The following is an 11,103-nucleotide window of genomic DNA, read 5'->3' as shown; positions in this document are numbered from 1 at the left end:
ATCAACCCTACTACTCACCATCTGATGACAAGAGACTTGATATTGATTCACCTTTTTAATGTTCGTAAAATGTTAATGTTACAGTTATAAATAAAAAGACAGTTTTATGCATTAGATTGCTGAATCGCTGCTTGAATACAAAATGATTTTATTGTCTCCACAGCAAGATAAACAACAGTTGTTGCTCTGTCATTTTATAAAGGCACTTTATTGTTTCAAATAGTGTGCTGTATACAAAAAAAAAAAAAAATCCCGGTTGGATTAACGGGCTTTTATGGAGTTCTAGTTACCACAGTAACTGATGGTGTAATGTGTACTTTTATAGACAAAAGTAAGGATTTTTTTACAAAAACATTATTTTTTTAATTCTAAGGAAATCCGTGGTTCCTGGTGCAGAATTGAATCTGCGCCCACACTGGCACTACTACAGTGGAAAAGAGGTACCTGAACCATATCAATTTAAAAAAAAAACAAACAAAAAAAACAAAACAAATTTGTAAGTGCTATGGACTGTTTCTGCTTAATTTGAAAAAGGAAAAAAAAATCCTACAAATTCATAATCGAGGGATAAAAACAGGTAATTATCTGGTGTTCATGCAAGCTAACCATTTTGGCATAATAATGCCAACACTATAAATCCATTATCAATTCAGCCAAGAAACATTAGTGATCAGTTCACTCCCTGGCTTCTCCAGCCTGCACATCAAATATCCTTGGGCAAGATACTAAACATTTGCCCCTGCTGCATCCCTCAGTGTTTGTGCAATTGTGTGACAAGGCTCCAGTATAGAAAAATGCGCTTGTTTGAATGAGGCTTGCAGTAAAAAGCACCCGAGTACTCAGTTGTAAAGTGCTTTAAAAGTACACATACCTTTACACCACACACAGCTTTTACAAAACAGTGCACACTTCTCCACCAATGCTTCACTTGAGATTTTGGTGATGGGTGATTCAATGTAATGCACTACCTGTCTGTTCAAACAAAATGGTACTGATCTTTCTGTTTAACCTTTAGCAAGAACCCATTGACATCCAACAGACCTGCAGGTTTACTGCATGGGCCGCATTGTCATTAATAGTCGTAGAATAATTATAGGCTGCCAGTTATTTGTGACTATCAGACATGCTAAAGGCAGGGTGACAGGTTTTTACAAAGTAATGATGTAATGGACCTACATGTCATGTGGATGTCCTGCTGTACTCTATAGTAAACAGTACTCTATAGAGGTTACAGGCTTGCTTACATTGCACAGTGTTCAGATAAGGCTCAGTTTTCTTAAATTACAAGTTCATGTGTCATTAAGTGATAAGGCTGCCAGCATGTGGAAGGGTTTTGGTGCCAAGTGAGGCACTAGTGCAACGATGTGACCTAAATCTATATTTAACACTGCACATAAAAACATTTTTTTTGTACCGAAATGTTCACAGCAGCAGTTGATCAAACCTAAAAATTAGAGAAACATCTAAACATTCAGGGTTTCTTTTTCTCCGTCTGGACGCCTATGATGTCATTGTGTTTCTGTGCATTTGCACTGAGCTGTAAGCAAATCTTAACACTGGAGGTCCACGTCCCGCATACCGCTGTTTAATGAGATGAGACAGATAGCTCATCACTCTCAAATCACATTCGCTCACACCTCGTTCACACCAGGAATCCTCTTCTGTGTTACCCTTCTCTTTAGCAACGCATAGATTTTTAAAAAGAGGTATAAAAGTGTGCACCAGTACGTGATTGACCAGCGCAGCAAGGCAGCTCTCCAGATGCTGCAAGTAGGTGATGCCCCGGGTGATACCAGTGTGAGGATTGGCCAGTCTGCTGAGAAGAGAACCAGAGTAAGACGGGCACCGCAGCGTCCTCTGGTCGAGGTCCAGCAGAGCCACATAACGACTGTAGCGACTCAGAGAAGGAAGGATGGTGGAAAAAGAAGCTGAGGATGATCTGGTGCAAGAAACCATGACATGGATGTGACATTAATAAATTTCATTTATGACCTGAAGCTGAAGAAAAAAAGAAATAAGCTGTAGCCTTCTACACATGTCAGTTTACTGTCATTTCGGATCAACTTGAAGCTACCTAGACCCATAAACTTAGCAAGTAAACAATGAAAAGCATAAACCTCAGCTGCTCAGTTTGTAAAGGTGGTGACAGAACTTAATGTTTCCAGGTCTGACCAATAACTGCAGTCATTCGCCTTAAATGGCCACCTGATTAAAAGCGTTTATATACAGTTAAAGCACCCAACTTGACAGCAGACAAACATGTTTACAGTCTGGGACAAAAACTTTTTGGCTAATGTCCCCTCCTCGCTCATTACAACTGTAGGGAGGGTCATACTTTTTAAATTTCTCTATAAGATCTCCAGTTAAACTGTATTTGGTTTAAAGTCATGCATTATTAATGGTTTGGCCAATTTGAGGGCTAGTGGATATAAGCCATAGCTGCCTGCTAGCTCTAACCTTAGCTCAATGAACTGGACATCTCATCGGTATGAGGTTGCTGACTTTTAATTACCTTAATGAAGTTACGAAACAAAAAAAGCAGGACTTGTAATGTATTTTAACAAGTCTGTACTCTGGTTTTGGCGAGTGAAATATTATTTTATTTATACGTTAGCAGGTATCTGGTTAGTGCTGACCAGTAACCTAGCATTAGCCACTAGCCACCCTGTTACCGAAATATTTACTGCCAACTCAAAAATAAATGCATAAAAATAAACAAACAAAACAGCAGGATGGCAGATAGCCCTCACCTGTACACTCCCATCAGTCTCCAGGTGAGCAGGTCAGTCAGCTGAAGGGGCGTGGTCAAACACATCTTCACAGCACTTCTATGAGGACCAGGAGCAGGCAGGAAGAGGGTCAGAGCATCCACCGTCTTCCTGACTAGGTTCTCATCTCCTCCGATGACAACCAGTGGCCGGCCACTCAGGAGACAGAACACTGCATGCTGGGAGAACGAGTTGTGCTTGATAAACCTGAGGGCTCTGAGTCCAGCCTTTCTCCTCCTCCTCTTATCCCAGCAGATGTTGCTGTGGATATTTTGAATGGGGGATGGGGGCTCTGAAGATTCAGTGAAACTGATGCTGCTGAGTGTTGACTCCTCATCAACACTCAGCAGCCTCAGGGGAGGGCGGGGGGAAGACCAACGATCCACCTCGGCCATGTAGGAACCAGGTGCAAAGTTCGCATTGTCCTGGGGCATCAGCCGCACCTTCTGGTGAACCTCAGGTGAGGGCTTCATCGCTTCGTCAGCTGTGGAGTAATAACAATATTTTATATGTTTTAAAAAAACTACAGTAATCAGCTACTTTCCCTAGCAGTTAAGCGCTTTATTAAATGATCAGCTGTTATAATTTTAAATTATGTCAGAAGAAAAAAAACCCCCAACTAAATTTGCACTAAGCCACGATTACAAATGCATATTTTCCACATTTTTAAAATAGCTTCTCATTAATTTCTGTGTTGCTGCAGATTTTATTTAAAACGGATAAAAACCATACCGACAAAGTGAATATATGTTTTTCATAGTTTTATAGCATGGATGTAATAACGAGAGCTTGAGAAATGAATAGTTGCACAACGTGTTACCTTGCAGTAGTTTGGAGGTCTTCTCTTCACTGTTGTCTTTGCGAAACTGATTCATCTTTATGGCGCCTGGCTGCTCTTTGATCATGATGTCATCAGTAACCATTGTTTGCTCCAAAGGCTCTTCACTTTCAACGCAACACTGATCTTCCTCATCAGGCCCATCATTTTCATCCTCGCCTACTGCAGCAGGTGCATTCAGTGTCTCTTCCTCTTGGAGGACTTTGTAAGACTTATCCACCATCTGTAGTTCTTCTTCATTCTCAAAGCCGTTGCTAAGAGGCTGCAGCTCTGCTTCCTCCTCTGTGATGGCGGTGAGGTCTTCGGTAAGGATGGATTCTGTGGTGCTGAGCACTTCAATGCTGTCCTCGCTGTTGGCACGCTTTGCATAAGCTCGCGGGTGTCTGATGCCAGTGTCTACTGCTGCACGCCTGCTGCAACTCTCTGTCATTCCGACTGGTGTGTCTGTGGAAGAGAAAGGTTTTTGTTTCATTTTTTTATTTTAAAATAAGCATTTAATCTCACTAGATATGTAATGAAAAGCCGAAAGACTTTTTTTCATTGATATTTCTTTAAACCATCATTTGTTGCTTAAATCCCAGACATCCACACAGGAGCAGAGGATCAAATGTTCAAACTGAGTCCCTGTGGTATTTAATTAATATAAGACAAAATCAAACATGTCAGAGTTTATTGAAAGCCACCCAGTGGACCCGATTAGACCTTTGGGTGGGCCGGTTCTGATATATTTGGCACTCTTGATCAACAACCAGACACTATTTGTTATTTTTGTTCTTATATGAATTGACTAACAAAAATACCCAATCCGCCAAACATTTATTTGAGAAATGTTTCCGCACTGCCGTACCTCTGCTGTCGGCGACATGCTGCGTCATGTACGACTTCTCAGTTCCGAGCACTTCGATGCTGTCACTGCTGCTTACACTCCCCGTCATCTCTGTGCCAGGACCAGGACCAGGGGTCAGTGTATGTGCTTCTGCTGCCTCCAGTTTGATTGGGATCTCCTCCACACAGGAGAAGAACGACTCCATGCTTGGTGGTTCTGGCTGAAACGCCCCGCCAGTCCTCTTACTCCCCATGTCCTTCGGCAGCTCCACCTCAGTGCCCTCTTCATCAGCATCGTCCGGGCTCCATAGCTCAAACAGGAAGTTGGTGAGTGTTAGTCTCCTGGACAATGATTGTGTGGCATAAGTAGTTCGCAGGACACTTCTGTCACCACGGAGACGTCGCTCTGTGTCTTTGAGCCGGTCCTTCGTAAGAGACAGGTAGTATTCGTTGCAAAGCTCCTCCAGTGGCTTCAGGTGGTGCTCTGACTTGCAGGAGGGGGTGGAGAACGAGAAGCATGGCTCAAAAGGTGGATCCGTGAGAGAGGTGGCTGGGTCATAGGGCAAGAAGTCGGGCTGTTTGAGCTTCCTGTTTGGGTAAGATGCGACCTGACGAAGGAGCTCTCTGTGATTTAAGACTGAACGCTCCACAGCTTCGAGCTCTTCACTTTCTCCTTCAGATTCTGTCAACACATTTACCGTTGTCTGACGTTCTGCGTCCTTACGAAGGGTCAGCCGTCTGTACCTGAAACACAGGCAGTAACATGTGGTGAGCAGCCCTTAATTAACTAACAGTGGTGTCACAGTTTCAAGGCTGCCATGAACTACAAACTTCTGGGAAAAGCTAAATTTCTTGAGAAGACGAGCCACAATCTTAGCCAAAATAATCTTCTGTTTCAAGCACCCCACTGGCTTTCAAGTGGGGTGCTTGAATCTGTTTGTATCAGAGATTATCAAAAGTCCAAAATAAATTCAAGTTTGCGCAGCTGAATTTTGTTTTTTAAAGTCATTAGATATTTTTGCTGTACAATCATCCACCCTGAAAAAAAGAACAGTTCAAAGAAACCATTAAAAGTTCAAAATTACCATGACAACCATGCCCAAGATACTTCTGAGTCTACATTTCTGAATACACACTTATGTGGGTTTATACATGTTTTTTAAAACATAAAAGCATCCCTGAGATTTGATGACTGAAGAGCTGTGTTATAAGCAAGTGAGTGGATTTGTGTAAAAGTAAAAGATCCTACATTAAAAATCCATTTGATTTTTAGCTGGGGGATGCAGTTCTTTTAACAAAAAGAAGGTTAAAGTTAGCAAAAGGTTATCAGGGAAGGCGGGGCCTAATGTTAGACCTGCTAACCAACCCTGCACATTACAAGTCATTACTAGTGGAAGGTGGTATCCAGCTCCTTCCTCTTTCAGGTTAGGCTTAGGCTTGAGGCTAGAAATTCAAAGTTACAGTGAAATTATCACTAAATGCAGCTGTGCCAAATAAACAAGAGGCCACACAGGAGGATCTGAAAAATAAGAAGCATCCTTTTTGATAAATGAAGTGATGCTTGAGCTTGTGACTGCTTCCTCTTTAACAGCTTCCCCTTTTCACCACTGAGATAGAAATTGAAGCATTTTCACTCTCTTCAGGCCGTCTTCATTATTCCTTCCAATTTACGCTCTTAATCTGCTCAAATTAAAGATATTTAGAAGTAAGTGGCTTGGATATTTTAGTACAAACAGTTTTGCACAGAACCGTCCAATTTAATCAAAGTAAAAAGTGCTGCTCTTACTCGAGCTCCTGTAGTTTTCTCTGCAGCTCAATAGAAAATGCTTGTCTGTTTCCCGTCTTGAGGCTTTCAGCTGCCTCAGAGAAGCGTGTCGATAGCTCAGAAAAGTTCTCCATCAGCTTCACCTGGTCCGAGCACACGTAGGCCATGCAGAAAGGGCGCACCATCCCCCGAGCCTCCAAGTCGTACAGCGTCAGGTGATGAACATATGCAAACGCATTCTCTGCTGAATCTCCCAGGATTACTTTGGAGTCCTCGCTGAAGTTGAGTCGGGGGCCGGGAGAGGATGGAGGGGTGTGGCCGGGGCCAGACGCTTGGTAATCCACAGACATGATGCGAACAGAGAAGTGGTTGAGGTCAAATGACCCGAGGACTCTGGAGTCCTCCGGTATTGTCAGCACAGGAGATGGACCCACCTGGAGACACAGAGCAGGGGGTTTGTAGAGATGTAATCAAATCAGTCACTAATCATCTGGCTTTAATTTTAGATTTGTGGATTTATTTAGGTAGTCCAAAAATCACAAACTTGATTCAGGGGCTTTTTACCACATATGGAGCATACCACACCCTCTGTTCTTAGAGCCTTAAATAAGATGAAGAAAATGTCTACAGAAAAGCCATTCACAGTCATGAGAAAAACTCAACACACCCCATGACTTAATAGCTTGTAGAACCGTCTTTAGCAGCAATAACATGAAGTAATTATTTCCTCTATGACTTTATCAGTCCCTCACACCATTATGCAGGAATTTTGTTCCACTCTTAGCAGCATTACTTCAGTTCATTGAGAATTTCAGGCATTTGTTTCTGCATAGCTATGGTAAGGTCCCATCACAGATTTCGATTGATGTGCACACTTTGACTGAGCCATTGAAACAGCTTGATTTTTTTCTGTTTTTTATTCGTTCTGTTGTAGATTTGCAGCTGTGCTTGGGATTATCGGCCTGTTGCACGATCCAGTTTGCACAAAGCTTTAGCTTTTAGACACAGCCTCACATTTGACTCTAGAATTCCTTGATATACAGAAGAGTTCATGGGCATCTCAATGACTGTAAGGAGTCCAGGTCCTGTGGCTGTGAAACAAACCTAAATCACCACCCCTCTACCACCGTGCTTAACAGTTAGTATGAGGTGCCCTGTGTTTGGTTTTCTCCAAAGATGGCGCTGTGCATTATGGTCAAACATCACCATCCTGATCTCATCTGTTCAAATGTCCCAGAAGTCTTGCGTTTTGTTCAGATTAACGCTAACAAACTTAACAAGCTCTGCTGCCATGTTCTCTTTAGAGAGAATAGCCTTTCTCCTGGCAAAGCTTCCAAACAAGCAATACTTGTTGAGTCTTTTTCTAATTTTACTGTCGTGAACTTTTAACATGCCTGAGGTGCAAACTGCCGAACGTGTATCTGTATGATACCGCTGGGAGCAGACATCCTAAAATGTACTTGTTTACAAGGGGCGTCCTTATAAACAGAAGAAAGCTGTTTTCAGATGATTTTTATGCTTTTTCAGAAATAAAGAATGATGACAAAATTAAGACTAATATTACCATAAATGCTTAAACCTGGTTTCTCATTTGTTGTTTTTGTTTTAATATTATGTCTTTACTTGCCTTTGTGTATTCATGTCATGCCATGTGTTTTATTCATCCTTCATCACTGAACCCCAGCAATAATAATGGATTGGATTTATATAGCGCTTTTCAAGGCACCCAAAGCGCTTTACAATGCCACTATTCATCCATTCGTGCATTCACACACTGGTGGAGGTAAGCTATGGTTGTAGCCACAGCTGCCCTGGGGCAGACTGACAGAACCTCTGGCCAACACCAGTAGGCGGTAGGGTAAAGTGTCTTGCCCAAGGACACAACGACCAGGACAGAGAGCCCGGGGATCGAACCAGCGACCTTCCGGTTACAGATACGCAACAATGTGGGAAGTTGCACTTGCTAATTTATTATTTGTAACTTTTTGATTCGGCGTCCCTCTATGTGAGAGGTGGCTCGTTTGTGTGATTGACTTGGAGAGTATTTCCTGTTAATCATTCAGTAGTTCTGTCTTGACAAAAAGATCTTAATCTTAAAGAGACTTCCTGAATGAATAAACGTCAACTCACTATCTGCTGCAACACAGTGATGCATAAGTATCTAGAAAACAGCAGGAAATATATTGTTTGTATTGGAGTAAACATGGTTGCACTGTAGAGAATGCAGCCTGATTATATGTGTGTAACAAGTGATGCCGTGCTATTATAATACCTATGCACCTTAATGCAGATAAAGCAGGGTTATAAACCTAGGCCTGGATTGTCTTTAGCTTTCTTCTGGGAATTTATAAATGTACTTAAACTTTTTTTTTTTTTTTTTTACAAAATAATCTTTAGCAGATGGGTTTGCAATACTTCAACACCTATTGTTTCTGAAGGAGAATCAGTAAATATGGGGGTCCAACTTTGGCGTATCCCATTTGACACTTTACAAGCTCCATATTTGTATTATTTAACTGTAAAATAGCTTCACATAACAGTTCAAAATAATCTTTCATTATCCTACACTTGATGTAGTCCCTCAGCTCATACCATGATTGACTGATTGTGCATAAGATGACCATATTAAAGCTACCCCTTCTCCAATGCCTCATACACCTTTATATCAAACACACGGGGATTACCTGCAGGTGTACTGACCCCATTATTCGAAGCTTTTTTTGTGTTTATGAGAATCCACCCTGTTAAAACTATATAGACAGAAAATAACCCCCCAAAAACATGGGATCCCGTTTAAAACAAGTGCGATCACAGTAAGAAACCAGCAGTTTTTGTTTGAATGAAGCAAACACACCTGCTCTGAGAACTCAGCCACCAATATGAAGTCTCTGTGAAACTGTGCTGCTGTGCTCCAGGGATGAGAAGAGGGGAAGCGAGGGACAGAGAGCTCTTCAGGTAGACCCTGAGCCTCCTGCTCGTCTTCCTCTCCCCCAAAGCCTTCCGTGCTGGTGAAGGCCAGCAGGTCCGGTGACCCGATCATCTTGACTCGGTGAAGGGTCAGCCCCCAGGAGGGTATCAGCGAGTACCTTTGATCTACTCCGCAGGGGAGGAAGAGTAGGCTACGGGCTCAAACACCGCCATGTCGCGGTGCCGCCCAGCCTACAGTCCGTGAGTCAGCTGTTCACACGGGACCCAACAGCAACAACCGCTACCAAGGAGGCAAAAAATAAATAAAAACAGTTGCGCAATTTTTTGTTGCAACAAAACTATAATGTTATTGAAAGTTAACCAGATTGAAACTTCAATGTGGGTCCTCCTAACCACTGCGTTTCAGCGCAAACAAGCGGCGTTTCCACAAACACGCAGCACAGAAAAGTCGACGGAGAAGCGAAAGTTCCCTGCGGGCTCAAGTCACACGGTTTGCTGACCTTCTCCCGGGATACGTGTTCCTCTTTTTCTCGCAATTAGCAAGCTAACTTTGAGTCTAAAACATGTGCCTCGCTGTCACATATCTGACCTGTGCCTCTTTGCAAATATTTAACCTTGTGACGGGCAGCCGCAGGGAGAGACGCCGAGACGCTCCCGTTCCTTGAGACGTCAAAGTGGGTGCTTTTAATGTGAAGCCCCGCGGGAGGTCCGCACTGCAGCAAGACTCGATAATGAACACTTCCGGTCACTGGTTTCAACTCAAGAGGGCACTTACAGACAAATACAAGCTGCAAAATAAACTCACGTGTTCATGAAGCTTGTCATTATCGGTGTGTGGTACAGTGTTGATTTAACGCTCTGATTGTTTTAAAGCCTGAATTATATTATACTAACCAGTCATTTTATTTATCTGTTGAGTTTATTTTAATGGAAGCACACTTTTTTTACTTAACATGTCTACACAATAATGCAGTGTCTTTTGTTGTACTGTCTACTGCGTTTTTTGTGTGTCTTTGATATTTGGCTGGTTTTAGCCAAATTTTGTTTTCTAATTTTGTGTATTTGTCAAAGGACTTAAAGGTCTTACATAAATAATGTTTATCACTATTATTACTCTAGTTAATTGCATCACACTACACCCAACACAAAACACAGCTGAATCTGAACAATAAAACTAAGACATTGCATTAGGTTTAGAAAAGTATACGTAGAAATTAAAATAGAAGTCAGCTTGCTCATATTAGAAATACTACCTTAAAAACAGAGGATCGACACTTAATTTGACTGAAGTAGTTCAGCCTACAGAAACCCTGTTAGAATATATTTGTTTTTTAATCCTATTAAGTTCAGGTTCTTTTGGCACCAAATCTTAGAAACTGTTCCTACCACAGGAAAACCCTAACAATCAGATGACCCCTTATGAACAAGTACTTGGCAACAGTGGAAAAAAAACCTGCCTTTTAAAAGGAAGTTGCAGTTAAAAACACAGCATAGCTTTATGCTGCATAACTAATGGAGAGTTGTTTCTCAATTTTATCAAAAAGACCATATGAACCTGAAATAAGTCTGTAGTTTGAAAGCAAAGTGCTGTGTTGGGGTGATATGGTACTATGAGGTCTTTAAGGCATGATGGGACCTGATTATTTTATATGTGGAAAAGGATGTTCAATTCGTTTCTGGATTTAACAAAGAAACGAATGAAATAAAAGACAGGTTAATACATAAGAGCATGTCAAATTATTTCAAAGGACACCTGTTATGTTTATTTCCAGCTCCATATTTTTATTGTTTTACTGGAGCAGCTTTGCATAACACACAGGTCAAAATTATCTTTATTTAATTTTTTCTGGGCACTGGTGCCGCCTCCAAGTTCTTCCCTCTTTAGTCCCTTATCCTTTAAATCCACCTTTCTCTTAAACCAACTTTCTTCTGAGGCTGCTCCTCACAAACATAGGGTTTGAACCACAGGTGAGTGGGCT

The 11,103-nt window shown here is 41.8% G+C and overlaps 1 protein-coding gene across 1 annotated transcript; it reads right to left on the bottom strand.

The window, feature by feature from the left end:
- Positions 1-432: 432 nt before the first annotated feature.
- smcr8b (Smith-Magenis syndrome chromosome region, candidate 8b) lies at positions 433-10,120 on the bottom strand. Its single transcript, XM_080880506.1, has 6 exons — positions 9,051-10,120; positions 6,218-6,630; positions 4,454-5,175; positions 3,589-4,050; positions 2,751-3,252; positions 433-1,939 (listed from the first exon to the last, which is right to left on the bottom strand). Exons 1-6 carry the CDS (start codon positions 9,234-9,236, stop codon positions 1,501-1,503), a joined length of 2,724 nt encoding a protein of 907 aa, XP_080736632.1. The 5' UTR covers positions 9,237-10,120; the 3' UTR covers positions 433-1,500.
- Between the last annotated feature and the right edge of the window lie 983 nt (positions 10,121-11,103).

This window comes from Rhamphochromis sp. 'chilingali' (assembly GCF_963969265.1).
Source record: "Rhamphochromis sp. 'chilingali' genome assembly, chromosome: 4".
Taxonomy (NCBI): Eukaryota; Metazoa; Chordata; class Actinopteri; order Cichliformes; family Cichlidae; genus Rhamphochromis; species Rhamphochromis sp. 'chilingali'.
The sequence above is the reverse complement of the archived record's forward strand: the minus strand, read 5'-3'. Positions and strand labels throughout refer to the sequence as shown.

Excerpts from the sequence above, each read along its gene's own strand:
- smcr8b (XM_080880506.1), bottom strand. The coding sequence starts at position 9,236 with ATGATCGGGTCACCGGACCTGCTGGCCTTCACCAGCACGGAAGGCTTT. Across the intron at positions 5,176-6,217 it reads AGAAAACTACAGGAGCTCGA|GTACAGACGGCTGACCCTTC; the intron begins GTAAGAGCAGCA and ends CCTGTGTTTCAG. Across the intron at positions 1,940-2,750 it reads AGACTGATGGGAGTGTACAG|ATCATCCTCAGCTTCTTTTT; the intron begins GTGAGGGCTATC and ends TTCTTGCACCAG.